This window comes from Hyperolius riggenbachi, chromosome 8 (genome assembly GCF_040937935.1).
Source record: "Hyperolius riggenbachi isolate aHypRig1 chromosome 8, aHypRig1.pri, whole genome shotgun sequence".
Classification (NCBI taxonomy): Eukaryota; Metazoa; Chordata; class Amphibia; order Anura; family Hyperoliidae; genus Hyperolius; species Hyperolius riggenbachi.
Window position 1 is genome coordinate 40,419,529 of NC_090653.1, and position 25,889 is coordinate 40,445,417.

At 45.7% G+C, this 25,889-nt stretch overlaps 1 protein-coding gene across 2 annotated transcripts in view; it reads right to left on the reverse strand.

The window, feature by feature from the left end:
- LOC137528097 (uncharacterized) overlaps window positions 1-25,889 on the reverse strand; it is a 172,699-nt gene that overhangs the window by 12,668 nt on the left and 134,142 nt on the right. For both annotated transcript variants that reach the window (XM_068249373.1, XM_068249372.1), the window contains exons 13-14: window positions 14,625-14,873; window positions 9,291-9,782 (exon numbers count right to left, since the gene is read on the reverse strand). In XM_068249373.1, the coding sequence (XP_068105474.1) occupies window positions 9,291-9,782; window positions 14,625-14,873 (741 nt within the window). The remainder of the gene's footprint in view (window positions 1-9,290; window positions 9,783-14,624; window positions 14,874-25,889) is intronic.

Below are 25,889 nucleotides of genomic sequence, written 5' to 3' on the forward strand. Positions count from 1 at the left end.
GCATTTGCATGAGCATTGCCTCATGAATATCCAATTAGGCCAGATTTGCAATGTCAGACTTGCTAGGGTAAGGCCTCTTTTCCATGGACTGTGAATAGGCAGTGAAATGGCTCTCAAACTCTCACAACTGCTCACTGCTGCCTGGTAACTGCTTGCTGCTGCCTGGTAACTGCTTGCTGCTGCCTGGTAACTGCTTGCTGCTGCCTGGTAACTGCTTGCTGCTGCCTGGTAACTGCTTGCTGCTGCCTGGTAACTGCTTGCTGCTGCCTGGTAACTGCTTGCTGCTGCCTGGTAACTGCTTGCTGCTGCCTGGTAACTGCTTGCTGCTGCCTGTTGCTGCCTGGTAACTGCTCACTGCTGCCTGGTAACTGCTCACTGCTGCCTGGTAACTGCTCGCTGCTGACTGATAACTGCTTGCTGTTGCCTGGTATCTGCTCACTGCTGCCTGGTAACTGCTTGCTGAGCACACAGCTCAACAGTCCGTGGAAAAGAGGCCTTAAACTTTGTGTTTGATCACGCATACATTTTCTCATGCAAAGTACTTCTTCTTGTTTGAAGGTTGAGGGCGGCACTTAGTCTATTATATATATAGATACACATCTGAAGGGATACAGAAACGCCTTTTTAAATGTCTCCTTCTCCTGCTCTGCTGTTCTGAAGTCCCACCAGCCAGAGGATCAGATCAAATGGAGTGAGAAGCAAGGCTGTGTGGCTCTCCCTATTAGCTGTCTGCCTCTTCCTGTTGGCTGTCTGCTACATTTGCTAAGCTCTTCACCACTGAGTGCTGTTTCTATTTCTGTCTTCACTGTATGCAATTGCAAAGTCCTGTTCACCTTTACAGGTTATATTAGGAAAAGAGTGAAACTGCAACCAAAATGACTCCCCTCACTACAGTGAGAGGCTATAAAGAGTTTTAGGATATCCCTAGCCACACCCTAATGCTGCCTACTGCACTGATTCAAATGTACATGATGAATTAAGGTTGAACTGGGGATGCAATATCAGAGGGAACTGAGGTCCTACAATGGAGAACATGCCTACTGATGAACAGTGAGCATAGATTATGGGGCTGCTAATCTTGAAGCTCAGCTAGTTCAAGAAAACATGGCTGTGCACTTTTACTTTTGGTCCTGTTGTACTGCTTTAAAGAGTTACACAATAATATATTTATTAAAAATAGTTTAACCTTTTAGCAGCCAAATAAAGTAAAACTTTGTGGCTGCAGGGCCATTTTTCTCCTGCCGAAGGGGGAAGTGTGCCTGCCCCAGCCTGGCAGGCTGCGGCTTATGCAGAGCAGGTGCAGGGAGCTGTTGTCGTTACCTGTTTGGACAGTTGGATCAGCTTCTTCTCTCCTCTATCACAGTGGCAATGTAATCCCAATATCATCTTCTGGGTCCCGATCACATAATATGAGTTGTGATCAGGGCCATTGTTACAGTGCCACCACTCCTCTTCCCAGTGGCGTAGCTAAGGAGCTGTGGGCCTCGATGCAAGTTTTACAATGGGGCCCCCCAAGCACTCTATATATAACAATTGATAAGGCGCACCAAAACCTGCAAATGGCAACTACAGTGTCCGAGGTGCAAGAAGGGGATGGTGAGCAGTTTGTTTATGATTACCACTATTTAAAGTATCTATAGAAGTGATTATTATGAGCACAGGACCAATAGAGAGCTAATACTGTAGTTGAGGGAGGGCCCTTCGGGGCCCCTCTGGCCCAAGGGCCCCGGAGCGGTCGCAACCTCTGCAACCTCTATTGCTACGCCCCTGCCTCTTCCACCGAGTGGGGTGTAACGCTGACACCATCCTCTGGGTCCTGATCACATGTCATCGATGTGATCAGGACCTAGAAGATGATGTCAGGATTGCAGTGCTGCAGGAGGAGGAGAGAAGAAGCCGATCATGCCATCCAGACAGGCAACTATGACAGCCCCCTTCTGCTTGCTCTGCCTAGCTGCATTAGGCAGCCGAGTTTAGCCGGCCCCCACTGCCCTGCCACTCATACAGGGGAGCTAAAAGATGAATAATAGTTTACTTTAAAAGACTTTAGTGGATTTACTGAAACCTAAATGGGTTTAGCCTGATGCCCCAATTCTCAATTGAAAGAAATTTTACATTCTGTTCGATCAGCAGTACCGTATATACTCGAATACAAGTCGACCTCAAAGGAATAAGTCGACTCCAATATTCAACCCTCCTAAGATGGAATTTTTTATTGACTCAAGTATGAGTCTACCCAGCAAAGTTAATGGCTGCACTTGGGGCTCAGGAGGGGTTAATGACTGCACTGCATACTGTATTGCAGCCTTTAACCCCTCCTGTCCCTTAAGTGCAGCCAATACCGCCTCCAGGCCCCCAAGTGCTGCAATTATTCACGCCCTTTTATGCAGCCCAGTATTTCCCCCCTGCCCCTTTCCTTGTTAATTGTTGTGGCCAGTACTTCCAGACCTGTGTTTTCTTGGCTTTTCCTTTCCTCAAAGTATAACTTACCACAGGGTAAATTGCTACAAATGGGAATGTCACTATTAGTACACACATCACTCAGTGTGCTCAGTGTTGCCTGTGACTCGTGTATAAGTCGACCCCTATACTTTTATGAAGTGAATCAGATCTAAATTTCTAGACTTATACTCAAGTATATACAGTATTTGGATTTTAAGCCCAATATCAATCAATGTTTATTGATCAGCCAAAGGTCGATCAAACATAAATATTGATCAGTGTATGGTCCACTTAAAAGGGCACAAAGTACCTGTGACTGGCAGCTAATATCATCTATATTAGAAAAAGGCATTGGAGACGGTCAATGTGATGTTGCAATTCCAGTTTGCATGCCAATTTTTAATGCAAATTGTATGTAACTTGGAGTCCAGCCATCAAAATCAGAAGGAAGTGCATTTGAGTGGCCCAGTTCCAAGCTACGGGGGAAACTCGAAAAATTCGAATATTGCGCAAAAGTCCATTTATTTCAGTAATTCAATTTAAAAGGTAAATCTAATATATGACCTAGTACCCCTTTTCACCAAGCAGGAAAAAAGGGCGCAGGAACCTTTTCGGAAAAAGTTGTCTGTAATAAAAGCCGATTTTACATCATGACAGGGATATATGGGCGCATGGCGCTGGCCACTAGTGGACCAAAATTTACCTTCTTGGCCACAAATTGTGGCTAAAGAATTGTGCAAAAGGTGGATCAGCGCATCACCAGGCTGCCTCCTGTGGCTAAAGAATGGCCGTGATATGTTGCTATGAAGGTAAAGGCTACAATAAGGTACAATTTAATTTCCGGGCACCCAACTAGTGGCAAGAGGGGGCAATTTCTGTCAGATGCCCCATAGAATCACAGCCGCCAGGGGCTTGCGGAAATCCAATAGTGGCCATGGAAGGAACGATGCTGCAATTTGTTTTTTCACAAGCACCCAAGCGCCCGCAAATCTATCAAGCGCCTTTGTCTGATGAATTTGCACCCTCTTGCTGCTAGTCGGGCACCTCCAGATGCCTCATTCTACCTTTATTTGCTGCATATCATGATTTTACGAAGGGGAGGGTAAGGATTTAGAAGAGAGATTTAGGGTTAGGCACCACCGGGGGGGGGGGGGGGGGTGTTAGTTTTAGGCACCAGCAGGGAGGTCTTAGGTCTAGACACCAACAGGGAGGTCTTAGGCACCACCGGGGGGGGACTAAGGTTTAGGTGCCACCGGGGCGGGGAATCATCTTCAGTTTTAGGCACCACCAGGGGGAAACTAAGGTTTAGGCACCACGGGGGGGGGGGGGGGGGGGGGGGGGTCGGGGCATTTTAAGCTTTATGCACTACTGAGGGGAAATGGTCTTAGGTTTTAAGCACCACCAGTGGGGGATCTTAGGAAGCGGATGCTCCCTGCAACAGATCCGTTTGTTGTGAAAAATAATGCGCTCCTGGCAAGGCTGTTGGGCCAACAGCTGCTGCCCTACCAGTTTGTGGACTGTGCCCCCTTCCACAGACTTATGAACAGTGTTTCTCCATGATGGCAGATCCCCAGTCGCCATTATTTTACAAGGAATGCTATCCCTGCCCTTCACCAGCACATTGTGGAGTGTGTCGGCCGGTCTATGGATCACGCTGTCGGAGGCAAGGTGCACTTCACTATGGGTGGCTGGAGTAGCAGGCATGGGCAGGGAAAGTATCTAACTTTTACCGCCCGTTGGGTCACCTTCCATGGTGCTGCTGAGGAGGGTGCAAGATCTGGGGCATCTCAGCTGGTGGTGCTGCCACGTGGGTTGAAGGGGAGGCCTGTTCTACTTCCCTCTGCTACCTGTTCTGTCCAAGGCCAGTCTGCTGTTGCTGAGCCTCCCAGTAAGTGGTCCCGCTCCTACACTGGTCTGCAGCACCATCGATGCCAAGCAGTGCTGAAACTGGAATCCATGGATGAGAACAGGACAACCGGATCTGTATTCCTTGCAGCCTTACAGGATCAGATTCGGCAGTGGCTGACCCCCTGAAAACTGGAGACAGGTGTAGTGGTGTCTGATAATGGTGCCAACATGCTGGCCACCATTTCACACGGTGACTACACTCACTTACCTTCCTTGGCCCACGTCTTCAACTTTGTAGTGCAGAAATTTTTACGCACTTTTGATGGGTTCCTGTGGCCTCAGCACGAAAAGTGTCAGCCCACATCCGTCGCTCCGCAACCGCCACCGCGGCCTTGAAACTGCTGCAGCACCGCCATAGCCTGCCGCAGCACAGGCTTATTTCCAGTTGTCCAACGCGGTGGAAATCCACCCTCCACCTGCTGGAGAAGTTGTGGCAGCAGCGAATGGCGGTCAGGCTATACCTGTCTCAGACATCTTCCTCCAGAACAGGGCCACTGGACTACATTACTGGGGACCAGTCACAGCTGATTGGGCAGGTGTGCAAATTGTTGGAGCCGTTTGAGCAGGCATCAAAAGTGGTCAGTGAGGAGCACTGCAGCATATCAGAAGTGCTCCCTCTTGTCTTCATGCTGGACAAGGCTCTTGACAAACTGCTTGAACAAAGGGGAAAGCCCTACTGAACAGTGGTCAGTCAAGTGGGGGAGTGAGTGAGCATGCTCAAGTCCTGGATGAGGAGGCAGAGCTTGTGGAAGCGGAAGAGCCCATTGTCCGGGGGTGGGAAGAATATTCTGATATGGAGCTGGAACACGACGACAGTTCTGACAGCCAGGAAGAGGTGATTCATGGCGGACATCTCTTCCATATGGCTGCCCATATGCTCCAGTGCCTCCATAAGGACCCCCGGATTAAAACTCTAAAATCAAGGCTCGACATGTGGGTGGCCAACATCTTAGATCCCCGGTGCAAGGGGAAAATGCGACAGTTCATACCCCCCTCCCAAGCAGACGCCAGGATGACCATATCCGAGATGCCCTTCTTCGTTGGGTAGAAGATGCGTTTCCTGCACCTGTATCCCAGGCCCAAGCTTCATCATTCTCAGCAAAGGTCTGGTGGTCCCACTCCGAGCAGCAGCACCAATAGCCAATCTGTGAACCTGCTGAGTATGTTGAAGGAATTTTATCAGCCAATGCCAGACACTCCTTCTAGCAGCAGCACCACCAGCGGACAAAGTGGTCACCACCAGCGGCTGGCCCGTATGGTGAATGATTACTTGGGGTCGGCCAGTGCTCCAGACAATATGGAGAGTAATGATGACCCCATGGACTATTGGACAAATCAACTGGATACCTGGCCTGAACTTGCTCAGTATGCACTGGAGGTGATTACATGCCCCACCGCCAGTATTCTTTCTGAGTGAATATTTAGTGCTGCAGGTGGGGTGGTCACTGACCAACGGACCCGTCTGTCCACAGACAATGTGGACATACTAACGCTCACTGATTCGCGATGAAGATTGGACAGAGTAAATTAATATTAAAATTTTGCTGTAATGACTGCCGTGAAACCACCTGTAGGTCCCATGGCCTACAACAACTCCTGTTGCTCCCCAAGAAAATTATAATGACTGCTGTGAAACCACCTCTAGGTCCCATGGCCTACGACAACTCCTGCTGCTCCCCAAAAAAAAATTATGACTGGTGTGAAACCACCTCTAGGTCCCATGGCCTACAACAACTCCTGCTGCTCCAAATAAAAATTGTGATGACTGCCGTGGAACCACCTCTAGGTCCCATGGCCTACGGCAACTCCTGCTGCTCCAAACAAAAATTGTAATGACTGCCGTGGAACCACCTCTAGGTCCCATGGCTTATGACAACTCCTGCTGAATTCCACACAATACCGCCGGAATGTAACGGTTACGGAATTTCGTTCTGATGGAATTCTGAATTTCAGCAGAATCGAAAATCGCCCTTTCCGATCATCCCTACTTCCCATGTAATCAGTCTATCTATATACTGTATATAAAATCAGATGTGTGTATGTGCCGTGATTATTCGAAAACGTCTTGACCAATTTTAATGAAACTTGGTATATAGATCCCTTACTACCTGGGATGATATGTTCTGGGGGTCTCTCGCCCCCCCCCCCCCTTTTTGCACACCTGGGTGGAGCTACAAACAGCAAATCAGATTTCACCCATTCATGTCAATGGAAAAAATGTAAGAGGCTGCCATTCTCACAGTAATCAAGCCAGAGTCCCCACACTTGACACAGGTGGTCACTTGGTGACCGAGGTTACAAATCCAGGAAAAGTGGGCGGAGCATAAAACAGCCAAACACATTTCAACCATTCATTTTAAATGGGAAAATGTAAGCTGCAGCCATTTTTAGACTGTTAATTGCAGGGTTCTCAAACTTGGCACACTTGGTCACTGAGTGAATGAGATTAAGATTCAGGAAAGTGGGTGGAGCCTACAACAGCCAATCAAAATTCACCTATTGATTTTCAAGGAGAATATTGAAACTGCTGCCATTCTTACACTGTTTATGGCAGAGGCTTCAAACCTGCTACAGTTGGTCATTGGGTGACTGGGGTCCAAATTCACTAAAGGGGCAGGCCCACAAACAGCCAATCAGATTTCCTTGCTGGATAAACTGCTTCCATTCACACATTTTTGATGCCTGGAACCTGAAAGCTCACAAACTTGGTCATTGAGTGACTGTGTGTCCAGGTTAAAAAAGTGGGTGGAGCCAAAAACAAATTTCACTGGTCAAATATAAACTGCAGCCATTCTTACACTGTTAATGGCAGGGTTCTCAAACATTGCCCAGTTGGTCACTGGGTGACTGCGATTAATATTCAGGAAAATGGTTGGAGCCTACAACAGCCAATCAAAATTCACCTGATGAATATCAAGGTGAATATTTAAATTGCTGCCATTTTTACACTGTTAATAGCAGATGCCTCAAACCTGGCACAGTGGGTGACTGGGGTTTAAATTCAGAAAGGGGGCAGAGCCACAAAAAGCCAATCAGATTTGTTTAATTTCAATGGGAATATACAAATTATTGATACCAAGGACCCCAAAGCTCATAAACTTGGTCATTAAGTGACTGTATATCAAGGTTAGAAAAAGTGGGCGGAGCCAACAACTAAATTTTTTACATGGGAAAATATAAACTGCAACCATTCTTACACTGTTAATGGCAGGGTTCCCAAACTTGACACAGTTTGCCACTGGGTGACTGGGATTAATATTTAGAAAGTGGGTGGAGCCTACAACAGCCAATCAAAATGTACCTATTGATTTTTCAAGGGGAATATTTACATTGCTACCATTCTTACACCGTTAACCTCAAACCTGATACAGTCAGTTATTGAGTGGGGTGGAGTCAGATTTTTTTAGCCAATCAGATTTGTCAGATTGACTTCAGCAATTTTTTAATTGGCAGGGTTCTCAAACTTGACACAGTTGGTGACTGGATGACTGGGATTAATATTCTGTAAAGTATGTGGAGCCTACAACAGCCAATCAAAATTCACCTATTGATTTTCAAGGGGAATATTGAAACTGCTGCCATTCTTACACTGTTAAGGGCAGAGGCCTCAAACCTGCTACAGTCGGTCATTAAGTGACTGGGGCTCAAATTCACTAAAGTGGCAGAGCCACAAACAGCCAATCAGATTTCTTTGCAGGATAAGCTACTTCTATTCACACAATTTTGATGCCAGGAACCCGAAAGCTCACAAACTTGCTAATTGAGCGACTGTGTGTCAAGGCTACAAAAACTGGGTGGTGCCAAAAACAGATTTCCCTGGGAAAATGTAAACTGCAGTCCTTCTTCACTGTTAATGGCATTGGCAGGGTTCTCAAACTTTGCACAGTTAGTTACTGGGTGGCTGGGATTAATATTCAGAAAAGTGGGTGGAGCCTAAAGAAGCCATTCAGTATTCACCTGTTTATTTTCAAGGGTAATATTAAAATTACTGCCATTCTTGCACTGTTAATGGCACAAGCCTCAATCCTGGTACATTTGGTGATTGGGTCACTGGGGTTCAAATTCTGAAAAGGGGGCAAAGCCACAAACAGCCAATCAGATTTGTTTTTATTATTGCCAAGGACCTGAAAGCTCACAAACTTCAAAGTTATTGAGTGACTGTGTGTCCAGGTTACAAAAAGTGGGCAAAGCCAAAAACAAATTTCACTGGGAAATTATAAACTGCAGCCATTCTTACACTGCTAATGGTAGCGTTCTCAAACTTTGCCCAGATGGTTACTGGGTGACTGAGATTAATATTCAGGGAAGTGGGTGGAGCCTGTAATAGCCAATCAAAATTCACCTGTTGATTTTCAAGGGGAATATTTAGATTGCTGCAATTTTTACACTGTTAATAGCAGAGGCCTCACAATTGCTACAGTTGGTCATTCGGTGACTGGGGTTCAAATGCTGGAGAGGAGCGGAGTCACAAACCACCAATCTGATTTGTTTATTTTCTATGGGAATATACAAATTATTGATGCCAAGGACCCCAAAGCTCACAAACTTGGTTATTGAGTGTTTGTTTGTTAGAGTTAGAAAAAGTGGGCAGAGTTGACACCAGCCAAATACATACCTGGACAACGCTGGGTCATCAGCTAGTTTCATATATTAATTTCAGCTTTTAAGTTGAATTACTGAGCTAAATGGACTTTTACATGATATTCTAATTTTTCAAATTCCACCTGTATATACAATTTGTATTAAATTTACATGCAAGCTGAGTTTCTCGTCATCACCAGGAAAGAGGCGATGAGGTGATTCTCTTCGCTGCCAGGTATATTCTCCATACAAGAAACAAACAAAACAAAAATCACTGCAGTTTCTCATTAAAAAGATGAACATGTATGACCAATCTATAAGACATACAAAAAGATCATCCATAGGATCATTAAACTTACCACAAGACTTTATAACAAGCCCTAATCCAACTGGGACAACAATGATACAGAAAATAGATAACCCTTGGACTAGCATCCACCAGGAACCTTTGCTGGGATCTGGACAAGATGTGGAATTGTGTGGATGAAGATCTGGTGGACAAGCTGTGGAATCGTTTGGACCAGGATCTAGTGGACTTGGCGTGGAAGCGTTTGGACCAGGATCTAGTGGACTTGGCGTGGAAGCGTTTGGACCAGGATCTAGTGGACTTGGCGTGGAAGCGTTTGGACCAGGATCTAGTGGACTTGGCGTGGAAGCGTTTGGACCAGGATCTAGTGGACTTGGCGTGGAAGCGTTTGGACCAGGATCTAGTGGACTTGGCGTGGAAGCGTTTGGACCAGGATCTAGTGGACTTGGCGTGGAAGCGTTTGGACCAGGATCTAGTGGACTTGGTGTGGAATCGTTTGGACCAGGATCTAGTGGACTTGGTGTGCAATCGTTTGGACCAGGATCTAATGAAGTAAATACATTGAAGTCACAGTTATTGATGAAATATAGTTATATGGAAACTTTACACATATAAATGCTGCTAAAAATAGAAAGATCTTCTCTCTTGTAGTAATTTTTATATATCACTGTATTAAGTACTTTCAGATCACTTCCCTACCATTAAGTTTTCTTTTGCACAGCTTATGAACTTCTTTTCTATTAAATCAGATTCTGAAGTTAATAACTTCCAGCAGCCTTGTTCACAAGAGTCCTCCTCAGGCATCTGCTTGGAAACTAGAAGAGGGCCTGAGGAGAATCTGGGACGCTAAGACAAGTATCAACTTTTAACCTTTTCTTCCTTGTAGGCTTTTACATCCAATTTCAACAGCATAGAGCTGGGCAACAGTGTGCAGGCACTTCAAGGATACCCGAGGTGCCATGTGACATGATGAGATAGACGTGTATGTACAGTGCCTAGCACACAAATAACTATGCTGTGTTCCTTTTTTTTCTTTCTCTGCCTGAAAGAGTTAAACATCAGGTATGTAAGTAGCAGTTCCTGTCAGAGTCAGAACTGGGTCAGACTACAGTGTGACCCTCACTGATCAGAAATTAAAACTATAAAACATTTTCCTAGCAGAAAATGGCTTCTGAGAGCAGGAAAGAGATAAAAATGGTCAACAGTTCATAGATTTTAGCTCTGGCATACTTCAATGAATGTGTCATTGAGCAAAAACAATAAAACAGTAAAAACTTAAAAAGTAGATTTAAATATGAAATAAAACTGGAATATCTTAAAAAGTAATTTTTAGGAGAAGGAGGATAGATACAATTGTTTATTTCATTCGTTTATTTTCACCTCGGGTGTCCTTTAAGTTAGCTGTCATTTGTTCCAGTTGTTGTACCCTGCAGAGCTTGGGTAAACGTATGCTGGTCGCTGGAACTCTTTCGAGCAGGACACGTGAGGGGTGACAGCAGGAGCTATATGACTACGGAAGTTTGTGATATGCAAATGTGAAAGAATATATCTGGTGAGCAGAAGCACATAGGGGAGGTTGTGGTCTCTTAAATAGGTGGCAGTTACCTCACTATATGTGCTGCGCACAAGGGCGATATTGTTGAGACTTGCATCTCTCTCTCTGCTTATTTTTAAGATACCCAACTTTTTAAAGAGACACTGAAGCGAAAAAAAAAATATGATATAGTGAATTGGTTGTGTACTATGAATAATTACTAGAAGATTAGCAGCAAAGAAAATCTTCTCATCTTTTTATTTTCAGGTATATAGTGTTTTTTCTAACATTGCATCATTCTATATTATGTGCAGATTACACAACACTCAGCATTCAAAATGAGTCTTTCAGAGCAGTCGGTGAAGTAATGAACTCTCCTCTGCCAGAGGAAAAGTAAACAGTTCAATTACAGTTGAGATAATAAAAGTCAGATAACAGCCCTCTCCACGACTAAGACTAAAGGTGGCCATACACTGGCCGATTTGCCATCAGATTCGACCAACAGATAGATCCCTCTCTGATCGAATCTGATCAGAGAGGGATCGTATGGCTACCTTTACTGCAAACAGATTGTGAACCGATTTCAGCCTGAAACTGATCACAATCTGTTGTGGTGGTGGTGCTGCCGCCGCTCCCCCCGCATGCCCGCATACATTACCTGCTCCGCCGGCGCGACTCCAGTCCCCAGGTCTCCGCTGCTCCGTCTCTGCTCTGGTCTCCAGGTCCAGCATGCTTTACTTCTTCCTGCCCGGCAGGAAGTTTAAACAGTAGAGCGCCCTCTACTGTTTAAACTTCCTGCCGGGCAGGAGGAACTGAAGCATGCCGGAGACCAGCGCGGACACGGAGCAGCGGTGACCGGGCGTAGACGTGCCGGCGGAGCAGGTAATGTATGCGGCTCTATTGCGTCGGTCGTCGGGCACTCGAACGCCGCTAGAGACGCGCTCCCTACCCGCGGGCGATCGACGGTAATTTTCCGCACGGAGCGATCGACGGGATCGGACGAAATGGATCAAAATTCGGCGTGTAGCGTGAACGATTGGCAGCAGATTCGATCCCAGTGATCGAATCTGCTGTCGAAACGGCGGCAAATCGGGCCAGTGTATGGCCAGCTTTAGTCCGTGAGTTAATGGCTTGTTTGCATAGAGATAACAACTGGAGTTTCTTAACTCTTCCTGTACTGGAAACAATTAGACTGATGTATCTGATCTTAAGGTTTTATTTCTTAGCTGTACTACACATACAAATCATAATATCATAATTTTTTTTGCGCTTCAGTGTCTCTTTAAGAAGATTGCGAATTGATTGCATGTCACTACTATTGTAATTGGACTTGCTTGGTGGGACTCCCTCTCATTTATAAATGGCAGCCTACAATCTAAGGACATTGTGAAGGGTATTGAGCGCAGTGTCACTGGAAAGAATGTGTCTTTGTCTGTATGGGTATAAAAGGGAACCAACACCCTATAACACTGACTTCATTTGGGACTGCTAGCAGCTTTGCCTATTACCTATTATGGCATATGGGACCCCTTAGGACTATTTTTGAACTTATCTCTGACCAAGCTGAAAGACATCTGGACGTTTGACCATCATCATCATCTGACCATCATTCCATAGCTAAGTATTTATTCACTTAATGTTATCTTTTACATCTAAGAGCTGTCTTCTGAGTTATTTTTATGTGCTCTAAAACTGTGAACCTATTATAAATACAATGCTTTGGCGTTAAATAGGCATTTATCGTTAATTATATTGGCTTTACCCCCCGCCCATTTTTTCCTTGCGCCTCTATTTCATGCATGAGACAGAGTGGCCCGACAGCTATTTAATGGGTCTCACTGCTTTGTCAAATGCCTCTGAGGAAGCGAGGAGATCCATGAAACGGCTAGCAGGCCACTCTCATCTCATATTTTGTTGTTACTGTATGTAACCCGTCCGGCTCTATACTCTTGAAATTGGACGTCAGCTTAATTCTGCAAGCCGTGAGCACAGTGTAACTTCTGCTTCCACTGTGAGTTCTGCTAGTCTGCATTATTAGCCATCCACCTCGGCAACTTCTTCTAAGGTTTCACACTTCAAGTGCACCTGAACTAAGGCCCAGTGCACACCAAAAACCGCTAGCAGATCCGCAAAACGCTAGCGGTTTTTCAAACGCTTTTTCTTTTTTTTATGAAGCGTTTCAGCTAGCTTTTTGCTGTTTTGGGTAGCTTTTTTGGTGTAGTACATTTCATATATTGTTACAGTAAATCTGTTACTGAACAGCTTCTGTAACAAAAACACCTGCAAAACCGCTCTGAACTGGCGTTTTTCAGAGCGGTTTGCGGTTTTCCTATACTTAACATTGGAGGCACAAATGCCTCTGCTATCAAAAAAATGCCTCACCCCGGGAGTATGCGTTTCAGCAAAACGCCTCCCGCTCTGGTGTGAACCACCCCATTGAAAAACATTACCCACGCGTTTCCACAGCTGCAAGCGGCTGTAAAAACGCCAGAAAACCCGCTGGGTGTGCACCAGCCCTAAGAGGGATATGGAGACTGCCATATTCATTTCCTTTTAAACCATACCAGTTGCCTGGCTGTCCTTCTGGTCTCTTTGACCACAGTCTAAATCACAGACCTGGCTAATTCAGAAACATCTGATCTGCATGCTTGTTTAGGGCCTGTGGCTAATAGTATTAGAGGCAGAGGATCAGCAGGACAGCCAGGCAACTAGTATTGTTTAATAGAAAATAAATACAGTATGACAGTCTTCATAAAGGCTTAAAAGGTAATTTTTAATTAACAGACATCCTGAAACAAATGTATGTCAGCCTCCATATCCCTCTCGCTAAAGATGTCCTTTAAAGTCACTGGGAGTAATTTTAAAAAAAGCCAGATACTTACTTAAAGTGAACCAGAGACGAAGCACCCTCCTGTATTTTACAATATATATCAGTGGGAACATTAGAGAATACACCTACCCTGCTCTCTCTTTCATCCTTCACTGCTAAGTCTGCTTGTTATCAGCCCTGATAAAATCCCAGACTGAGCATTCAGTCTGGCTTTGCTCAGGAATCATTATAGCTGAGTCTGTCTTCTGATGTCTTTTCAAGCCCAATTTCTGAGCAAAGCCAGACTGAATGCTCAGTTGGGGATTTTATCAGGGCTGATAACAAGCAGGCTTAGCAGTGAATAATGAAACAGAGAGCAGGGTAGGTGTTTTCTCTAATGTTCCCTCTGATATATATGGTAAAATACATGAGGGTGCTTCGTCTCTGGTTCACTTTAAGGAGAGGGAAGGCCTATAAAGCCTTTCCTCTACTCTCCCGGTTCCCTTGGTGCGGTGCTAGCTTCCCCATTTGAATCCCCTGCCGCCGGGGACTTCGGAAGTCTTTCGGAGCTGATTCCTTCTGAAGACAGGCGGCTCCATACTGCGCACGTGCGAGAGAGGGCGCTTGTGCGTGCGCACTATGCAGCGGTCCGTCTTTGGGAGCACTCGGGCTCCAGAAGACTTTCGAAGCCTCGATTGGGAGGCGAAGACAACAGTATTTGACCAAATTGGTTGAATACTGCCACTGGGGGAACCAGCGCTGGAATGGGGACCTGGATTGGAGCGGGAAGGCTCAGCCTTTCCTCTTCTTAGGTAAGTTGTTTTTTTTTTTAAATGACTCCCAATGACTTTAAGGAGAAAATATAAAATATCTACTTTTCCCTTGCTACATCTTCAGAAACCAGATGTGCAGAGTAATGGGAGACTGGAAGAATGTTCATATAGGGTACCCAGGTAAGGTTACCTGGGCACTCCATATGATGGCTTTGACAACCATACAGGTATTTAGTGTCATGGTAACAGTATATGTAAACAAAATCTCACATTTGATGAAAATTTCTTTATCATCGATCTCTCCTCTGAACTCGGACTCCACAATATTTTTTACTCCTTCAAGCACGTCACTGTCCTTCCGTCCAATCCCATTAACTTGTTTAAGGATAGGATCATCAAACAACTCAAACACTTGATCCATTGGAATCACGTTGCCGTCTACTGTATACCGGTATATGACATCGGTCACATTAAAATGTTCAACAATCAAGCCACGAGTATTCTGGAGAACATGTCTCTCTGCAGAAAGATTCAAACGGGAAATGGGTTAATGAACTTCACTCCATGTGATAATTATCCTTTGCTGCAGAGGCATAACTAGACTTAATAGGACCCCTCCCCCCACTGCAAAAATGATAGCATGGGGTCCCCTTGGTCCCAGAACTCCATGTGGGTCATATGATTGGGAGCTGGTGAATGGCAGCAGAGCATGCACAGCATCTGGAAATAAATTATACGTTACCGCTACTCGCTAATCTGCATGTCAGGAGGAGGTGGCGGGGACAGTTTTTGTGAGCGAACGGGGATGTCTCTTTGCTAATTGGTTGCACTTGCGTTTGGGGAGAGGGAGGAGAAGGGGTCCCCAAGGCCTCCTGGCCTCCCTGTAATAGCAGGGGTTGCAGGGGTGATTTTTACTTCCAATGCTTTGTAGTACAATTATTTGCAATGACCAACTTCTTACGAGACTGACATTTCTGGATGATTCACTTTACATATGCCTGGATTCTCGACACTGCCATGCTACTGACTGGCAAACTTACAAACGGCTTTAGGCAATTTAAAGACTGATAGCACAATCAGGAGAAACATGCGTTAATTGGGCCACAGATCAGTCCTAGGGGGCATAAGTGTTTTCATCCACTAGAGATGGCCCGAACAGTTCGCCGGCGAACTTCTGTGGTTCGCGTTCGCGGAGAGCCGCAAACTTTTCCGGAAATTCGATTCGCCCCCATAGTGCATCATTAGGTTCAACTTTGACCCTCTACATCACAGTCAGCAGGCACATTGTAGCCAATCAGGCTACACTCCATCCTGGAGCCACTCCCCCCCCTTATAAAAGGCAGGCAGCGTCAGGCATTGGACTCACTCGTGTGCCTGCAGTCATTAGAGAAGGGAGAGCTGCTGCATAGCGAGCTATAGGGAAAGCTTAGTTAGGCTCTTGTAGGCCTGTTAGCTTGCTCCTTGCTGATTCTTATTGCTAAAAAAAAACACCCCTCAACAGCTCTTTTGAGAGCTAATCTTGTTATTGTGATCTACTTTTTTTTTTTTGTGTGGCCCACTTGCATTATATATAGCCCTGTCAGTCAGTCGCAGCTGGCCTTTGGAGTAATTGCTACTGTGCCACTGCCAGGCCCAGCACATTCAGTGACTACCTGTGTGTGTGACAGGCAGCTGTAGATTTGTAATCCCATCCCAATCACTGCACCTGTTCACTGTTCAGTGCACCTACCTACCTACCTATGTGAGCGCATGTAGGTTAATACCACCAGTCATTGCACCTGTTCACGGCGGTACCTGTGTGTGTGTGTGACAGGTGCACATTTGTAATACCCATCACTGCATATACCTACCTTTTGTTCACAGTGCACCCACCTACCTACGTGAGCACTGTGCCTGTCCGGTACTTGTCTGTGAGTGACAGGTGCACAATATAATTAACCCATCACTGCATATACCTACCTGTTCCCTTCAGTGCACCCACCTACCTACGTGAGCGCATGCAGTGTCACTGCGCCTGCCCGGTACCTGTCTGTGTGCAACAGGTACACATTGTAATACCCATCACTGCATATACCTACCTGTTCCCTTCAGTTCACCCACCTACCTACATGAACGCACGTAGTGCCATTGTGCCTGTCCGGTACCTGTCTGTGTGTGACAGGTGCACATTATAAAATACCCATCACTGCAAATACCTACCTGTTGTTCACAGTGCACCCACCTACCTAGGTGAGCGCACACAGTGTCACTGTGCCTGTCCGGTACCTTTCTGTGTGTGACAGGTGCACATTGTAATACCCATCACTGCATATAACTACCTGTTGTTCCCTTCAGTGCACCCACCTACCTACGTGAGCGCACTCAGTGTCACTGTGCCTGTCCGGTACCTGTGTGTGTGACAGGTGCACATTTGCAATACCAGTCATTGCACAATTGTTCACCATACCTGTGTGACCGCACGCTGTGTAATATACCACTCCGAGCATACCTGTTAACTGCACGTGTGTGACAGCTGCACATTGTATTGTAATACCAGTCACTGCATACCTTTCACTGCATCTGTGACTGCACATTGTATTATACCTGGCAGTCAGTGCATACCTTACACTTGAATGGATGGCAGACTTGCCCTCCATAACAGATTCTCGTGAAATGTAGTAAAGTCGATTAGTGTCATATACAGCAGGGCCTCGAAAGTCCTCCTGTATTGTTATTTTTTGTCACTACGTCGGGACTTGCATGCCATGCCTGCTGCCTTCCTTGGATGTGTGGTGGTAGCCGTTTCTCAGGCTCCAACTCCGGACCGGAATCGAACCCTGACTCCCCGGCCGTACGCTTTCTGGTAGAGAAAGAACCATTGACAGTATGAGCAGCGATGGACTACTGGGTGCGCAGGCTTGACCTGTTGCCAGAGCTGTCCCAATTTGCCATCCAACTTCTGTCTTGCCCTGCCTCAAGCGTCCTGTCAGAAAGGACCTTCAGTGCAGCTGGAGGCATTGTCACTGAGAAGAGAAGTCGCCTAAGTCACAAAAGTGTTCAGTACCTTACCTTTATCAAAATTAATGAGGCATGGATCCCGGAGGGCTACTGCCCACCCGAAGACTAAGTCAGTCCTCACACACAGCATCTCTGCCTGCATACCGTGTGACTGCCTGCCCCAAGACTAAGTCGGTCCCCACACAGCATCTCTGCCTGCAGGCTGCTTGACTGCCTTCTCCGCCACAACCAATAGGGTCCAGGATTCCAGGCGGATTCCTGAATTTTTAAGGCCGCTGCTAGCAGCGGCCGCTATAATAATTTTTCTGGTGCGTGTACATGCCTGCCTAATTTTTCTGGCTGCACTGCAGCTGCAACAACAAAACAAAAGGCATGTACATGTGCCAATTCCCCTTTGTGATCGTTACCTTACCGAGTATTACAATGAAGCAATGACTGCCGGCTATATGAGTGTCTTGGGGGGGGGGGGGGGCACACCCAAGATAATAAGGTAGTTGCTTTATTGTGGACAGACCAAATTTGATCAGTTGGACAGTCACTGTTGTTCTATCATTGAGCTACCACAGCCCGGTGACCATATGGGCTGTAAAGCCACTATCACCTGCACTCTCGTCATGGTGCGCACCAGTCCAGCACGGCCGTCAATACACAAACGGCTGTTTGCAGTCACTGCATACCTTTCACTGCATTCTCGTTAAAGGATTTAAAGTTGATTCATTACATTAGGGCCTCAAAAGTCCTCCTGAGTCCTGTATTGTTATTTTTGGTCACTACCTTGGGGCGGGCATGCCATGCCTGCTGCCCTCCTTGCCTGGATGTGTGGGGGTAGCCGTTTGTTAGGCTACAACTCCGGACCGGAATCACACCAGGAATGATTCCCCGGGCCATTACCCTTGGTCAGTGGTCACAATGGCAGACTTGCCCTCCATAACTGATTCTAGTTAAAGGATTTAAAGTTGATTCATTACGTTAGGGCCTCAAAAGTCCTCCTGAGTCCTGTATTGTTATTTTTGGTCACTACCTCGGGGCGGGCATGCATGCTGCCCTCCTTGCCTGGATGTGTGGTGGTAGCCGTTTATTAGGCTACAACTCGGGACCGGAATCACACCAGGAACAATTCCCCGGCCATTACCCTTGGTCAGTGGTCGCAATGGCAGACTTGACCTCCATAACAGATTCTTGCCGGAGACCAACCTGGTGAATCGCAGTGAAGGCACCATCAGACTTGCCCTCTATAACTGATTCTAGTTAAAGGATTTAAAGTTGATTCATTACGTTAGGGCCTCAAAAGTCCTCCTGAGTCCTGTATTGTTATTTTTGGTCACTACCTCGGGGCGGGCATGCCTGCTGCCCTCCTTGCCTGGATGTGTGGTGGTAGCCGTTTGTTAGGCTACAACTCTGGATCGGAATCAGGGGTCGAGTCCTGCGTGAACGCGGGGGGACGACGTCCACTCACTTTTCTTGGAGAGTGGACGCCGTCCTCCCTAGCACCCTGGAGGGAAGCAGCGCAGCAGAGAGGAGCATTGGGCAGAGCAGCGGGGAAGGGCGGACGTTTCGACCCCCCCTTCCCTCACCTTAGGGCTCCTCTCCCTGGCTCTCCCCTCCATAACATTGCGGCGGTGGCTGGCGGCGGTGCTCCGGGCGGGCGGTGGCTGGCAGCGGCGGCGGTGGGCGGGACTTACCTCCTCCAGTGTTCCAGCGAGTGGACGCCGTGCGTGCAGCTAGTCTGGTCTTCACTAGACCAGACTAGCTGCACGCATAGGCACAGCGTCCACTCGCCGGAATACTGGAGGAGGTAAGTCCCGCCCTCCGCCGCCGCTGCCAGCCACCGCCCGCCAGCCACCGCCCGCCAGCCACCGCTGCAATGTTATGGAGGGGAGAGCAAGGGATAGGAGCCCTAAGGTGAGGGAAGGGGGGGGGAACGTCCGCCCTTTCCCGCTGCTCTGCCCAATGCTCCTCTCTGCTGCGCTGCTCCCCTCCAGCTGGGGGGGCACCTATACACCTGGCTACATATACTGAGGCCACTATACACGTGGCTACATATACTGGGGCCACTATACACGTGGCTACATATACTGGGACCACTATACACATGGCTACATATACTGGGACCACTATACACCTGGCTACATATACTGGGGCAACTATACACCTGGCTACATATACTGGGACCACTATACACCTGGCTACATATACTGGGGCCACTATACACCTGGCTACATATACTGGGGCCACTATACACCTGGCTACATATACTGGGGCCACTATACACCTGGCTACATATACTGGGGCCACTATACACCTGGCTACATATACTGGGGCCACTATACACCTGGATACATATACTGGGGCCACTATACACCTGGCTACATATACTGGGGCCACTATACACCTGGCTACATATACTGGGGCCACTATACACCTGGCTATGTATACTGGGGCCACTATACACCTGGCTACGTATACTGGGGCCACTATACACCTGGCTACGTATACTGGGGCCACTATACACCTGGCTACATATACTGGGGCCACTATACACCTGGCTACATATACTGGGGCCACTATACACTTGGCTACATATACTGGGGCCACTATACACCTGGCTACATATACTGGGGCCACTATACACCTGGCTACATATACTGGGGCCACTATACACCTGGCTACATATACTGGGGACACCTATACACCTGGCTACATATACTGGGGACATATACACCTGCCTACATATACTGCGGACACCTATACACCTGGCTATACTGGGGACACCTATACACCTGGCTATACTGGGGACACCTGAACACCTGGTTACATTTACTGGGGACACCTGGCTATACTGGGGACACCTATAGGCCTAGCTACCTATTCTGGGGACATCTATACACTTGGCCACCTATTCTGGGGACAACTATACACATGGCTACTTATACTGGGGACACCTATAGACCTAGCTAGCTATACTTGGGGTACCTATTTTGGGAGAACTGCTGTCAGATCTGTATTTTTGGAGAACCGCTGATGCCAGATTACGTGTATTTTGGGGAACCGCTGCCAGATTGTGTATGTTGGGGGACCACTGCTGCCAGATTACATGTATTTTGGGTGTTACGTGTATTTTGGGTGATCCACTACCAGGTTTCACATATTTTGGGGAACTGCTTCCAGATTATGTGTATGTTGGGGGAACTGCTGCTGCCAGATTGTCTATTTTGGGGGAACCAGTACCATATTATCTGTATTTTGGAGGAACCTCTGCCAGATTATGTGTATTTTTGGTGAAATGCTGTCAGATTACATCTACTTTTTGGGGATACACTACGACAGAGCTCAAACTTCCCCTGGCAGACCTTTTATACCACTGCTAAGGCCATGTATATTTTGCCCCACCCATGACCACACCCACACTATGAGTAACCACGCCCATTTTCCGGCGCAGATGTTTTTAGGGTTAGTCCACTCACTTCTTTTTCTAGGACTAGACCCATGATCGGAATCACACCAGGAACTATTCCCCGGCAATTACCCTTGGTCACAATGGCAGACTTGCCCTCCATAATAGATTCTCGTTGCAGGTACTGAACAGCAAGTGAAAAATGTAATGTAAAAAAAAAGATGTAAGCTTTAACAATGGTAGAGAAAGAACCATCGAAAGTTGATAAGGCAGACAGACATTACCTAACCAGACATCACTGAGTGAGGAATAGCAATCTCGCCATGGTGTGCACTGCACAATAGTCCACCACGGCCGTCACTACACAAACAGCTGTTTGCGGTGCATTACACAGTGAGTTTGGTGTGTCAGTGTGAAGCAATACTCTAATTACACTCCCTGATTGATGTAAACACATGCAAGATGTTTGAAAGCACTTTAGGCCTGCAATTTAGCAATCAATGTGATTTCTGCCCTTAAAACGCTGCTTTGCGTCACATCCAGATTTTCCCCGGGACTTTTGGCGTCTATCCCACTCATCCATGCAAAAACTCAGATGTTAGACCCCTTGAAACATCTTTTCCATCACTTTTGTGGCCAACATAAATGTTTCTAGTTTTCAAAGTTCGCCTCCCCATTGAAGTCTATTGCGGTTTGCAAAAGTTCGCAAGTTTGCGGAGGTTCGCGAACCCGGGTTCGTGAACCTAAAATCGGAGGTTCGGGCCATCTCTATTCACCACATTAAGAACTACAAAACCACCCAAATTACTTTTTTTTTTTTTAACTTTTAGATCAAAAGATGCCCTTTTGATCACTATTCAAATTAGGATCATTATGAGCCCCTGTATGGGTGTATTTTCAAATGGACACATGTTTCCTATATTACTGCAAACTCCAAATTATTTAAAGAAGAAAAGCAAAGCTTTCTCATTGGATTTTGAGAATGCTTTACCATTCACAAGCTATCAGTTGGAAAAGTTTTTAGATATTTTCTCTAACCAGCTGGCTGACTCATCTCCCTAAATGAGTCAAAAGGAAAGCAGCAAAGAAACGGGTACAGTTAAAAATGGCGCCGGCCGAATAATGGCGCCATTATTAGAACGATATTTTTAAAAAACGATATTTATCGTTTTAATCTTCATTTTATTTTCTTAAAACGTTATTTATAGTTTCAAATTGTCATCTTTGGTTGGCATTCTAAAAGTTTATTTTTATTTAATAACAGTGTTATACCTAATAGCCCTAACTAAACCGCCGCATTCCCGACGCTCTAATCTAACTAATTGCCCCCAAACTCCCCGGGGGGCAATCCAGGCTTCGTTTCCCAGTGAGGCAGGGCTAGGAGCTACAGCCCTGCCTTACACGCGTCTGTCAGCGGAGGATCTCCGCCTCTCCCCCGCCCCTCTCAGCGAAGGAAGACTGAGAGGGGTGGGGGAGAGGCGGAGATCCGCCGCTGACAGACAAGTGTGAGGCAGCGCTGCAGCTCCTAGCCCCGCCTCACTGGGAAACGAAGCCCGGATTGCCCCCCGGGGAGTTTGGGGGCAATTAGTTAGATTAGAGCGTCGGGAATGCGGCGGTTTAGTTAAGGCTATTAGGTATAACACGGTTATTAAATAAAAATAAACTTTTAGAATGCCAACCAAAGATAACAATTTGAAACTATAAATAAGGTTTTAAGAAAAAAAAAGATGAAGATTAAAACGATACATTTCGTAATGACATCCTGCGCCATTATTTCAACTTAAAAACTATAAGTATCGTTTTATAATTAAAGTCTATGAGGCGCCGTTTGTATACCATTGGCGCTAGGCACCGTTTTTCACTCATCCGAAAGAAACACAATCATAAGAGTGTGATCTCAAAAGCAAACCAAGAATAGTAAAAAAAAAAAAAACCTGATGAGATAAAGCATTGTATCTATAGTTCTAGTTCTATATAGGACTTCCCTGAAATATTATAGCATGATATTAAAGGTTGAAATCCTGGATTTACGCTTTGACTGTCTAAGGCCTCTTGCACACTGCATGCATTTCCGATTCTGCTTTTTAATCGTTTTTTTACCTCCGATTCAGATTCAGATTTTTAATCTTTACTGCATGCTGCATTTTCTGATCCGTTTTTCTGTTGAATGTATTCAGGGAAAATCAGAATTGAAAATCGGAAATGAAATCGGAATCCGAATCAGAAAACGGATTTGCAGTGTGCAGGGAGCCTTAGGCAATTTTCTAATCTTTAGTCAGCTTCCATACAAAGGTTCAAATATTATACTGTTAGCCACTAGTAAAAGCAAGGAGTTTTGAATCAGGATGATACCATGTATTGCTTGGGGGTTATACTTGACTCAGAGCTCTCCTTTAAACCTTACATTGCCTCATTAACCACCACCTGCTATTTCCAGCTCAAAAATATATTCTGTATCCGTCTCTTCCTAACACAAGAGGCCACCAAAATGCTTGTACATGCCTTAATAATCTCCCGCCTAGACTACTGCAACACCCTGCTCTGTGGTCTACCAAAAAACAGGCTAGCACCTCTCCAATCCCTTCTAAATTCAGCTGCCCGCCTCATTCATCTTTCCACGTGCCCCTTTGATGCAGCCCCACTGTGCCGTTCTCTCCACTGGCTACCCATTACCCAGAGGATCCAGTTCAAACTCCTGACTCTAACATACAAAGCCCTTCACGAGTTGTCTAAGCTGATCACCTCCTCTCATGCTCGCATCCAGGAATTTACACGAGCATCATCCCTCATCTGGAACTCTCTTCCACAGCCTGTACGCCATGCTCCAAACCTGGACATCTTCAAACGCACTCTTGAAACACACCTTTTCAGACAAGCTTATAACATTTTAGAGCCTCTATTTACTTATCTGTTCACAATGTGATCAGAGGCAAAGGGTCACTGCCTCATCCATTCTCCACCCCCTTACCTAGTGTGTCCCCCCCTACCCATTAGAGTGTAAGCTCGCAAGGTCAGGGTCCTCCTCCTAATGTTTACTGTTTTTGTCGCAATATTTGTGCTGCTTGAGACTCTGCTGTACATTTTTTGGTTGTATCTATGTTCCCCTTGTTGTCTTATTGTGCTTTGTTAAGCACTGCGGAATATGTTGGCGCTATATAAATAAAAAATATTAATAACAATAATAATAATATTGGCTAACTTAAAAAAAAGCGTAAGCTTTCAGCCAATAAGCCTTCTTCAGACTCTGTTCTTGTATGCTGACAAGTTGTTAGAACACACAGCTTATATACAGTATACATCAGAAGGAGATACATAGATTGTTTTGCAAACATAAATAAATGGGATTTGGATGCCTTAATTACAACAGACTAACCAAATGGGATCTTGAAAGGATGTTTGCTAATTTACGAGAGCTAGATAAGACCTCTTGTTTACTCAAGCACCACTGGGACTCCAAGTTCATATTCCGAGTTCAATAGATAACTTAGAAGCATAACGGATATTGTATTTGTTTAGGCTGAAAATAAATGTGGCATTAAATACTATCAACATCAGAGCAGCACAAAAAAATGCTATCCTTGTTCAAAACTCAACCTAGCTACAGTTTTGAACCAATGTATAGATTTTGTCTCTGCTATTAGTCTTTCTTTCTGTGACTTAAAGCCACCTTTTAGAACAGTAACCAGAAGGTAATTTAAGGATCACAAACTTAGACAGATATTTCCTGATCCTGCCCTCCTGGCATATCGACAGCCACCCAATTTAAAAAAGATTGGAACATCCTTCTGCCGACAAAAAAGTTGCAAGACCTGTGGACATATCTACTCCACCAACAGGATATCAATACCAGGTATACAACAGGAATGCAAAATATAAGGCACCTTTTCCTGTTAGTTCACTAATCTGGTATATCTGATCATGTTTGCAAAATGCCCCAAAGCAATTTATATGGTTGAAACCGGACAAACGCTACATAAATATATGAACTCACACAGGTACACTATTAATGATAAAAATGAACAATAAAAAATCTGTTCTAGCAGTCCATGCATATATTCACTTTCAGGAACACATCTTAAATTACCGTCTGTTAATCCCGAGTCAGGTTCAGGACGGAAATCCGCAGCTCAGACCGGTATTCCCGTGCCTGAGTGAGTTACATGCAGGAGCTGCTGCAGGTCTCTCTGTCGTACTTTTTTTTCTTGTTTTTAGGGTCTAAAAGCTTGTGAAAAAATGCATGGCTTTTAGACCCTAAATCTGGAAATAATCATAACGCCAGGGAAGTTAAGTCACAGAAAGGAAGACCAATAGCAGAGACAAAATGTTTACAGTACATTGGTTCAAAACCGTAGGAAGAGGTTGGAACAAGGATAGCAATTTTTCCTGCTGGTACGATGTTGATAGTATTTATTGCCACATTTCTTTTTAGCCTACACAAATACTGTGTCCGTAATGCTTCTAAGTTAACCACTTCAGTACCAGTGAGTACCAGTGAGACGCCTGCAGACCCAATCAGGTGCGGATATTGCCGCCTGAGCCTGATCAGAGAGCTGCTACTGCGCCTGCGCTGGATCGTGGTAGATAAATATTTACCTCGCGGGTTAATGGCCAAATTCATACTAACCAATTTACTCATATTAATGGAATTAATCCTTTTTTATCAATCCCATTGATCTGATTGGCTAGCAGGAATTTTTGTATCAATGTGCACCACATTTACTGATTACCCTGGTGATCAGAAACAATTTTCCACGGAATTGTACTGTTTATGGCACCTTTAAACGTTGTCCACCAGATCAGATCACTGTGATGGAATCTGCTAAAGATTGTTGCCCCAACATGCCAGCTGATCATAATTTTGATTGTTTTCTAGTAGAAATCAGCTGACATTACCTATCAGATGGGACAGTTTCCTTAGTGGACGATTGGGGCTGGGGAATGGGGAGCAGTATCTGTGTATGTATGCTGCTCTCTGGGGCCCCATACAAAGTATTAGCACAGCAAAGTACTCTCACACTCACTTCTAGCCTGCATACTTCCTTCTCTGTGTTTCTATCATCTCCCACTTCCTGTAGTGATCCTGTGGCCTGGCGGTATATGTGAGTGCGTACATGCTGCTAGATCGCTACAGGTACAAAGAGATG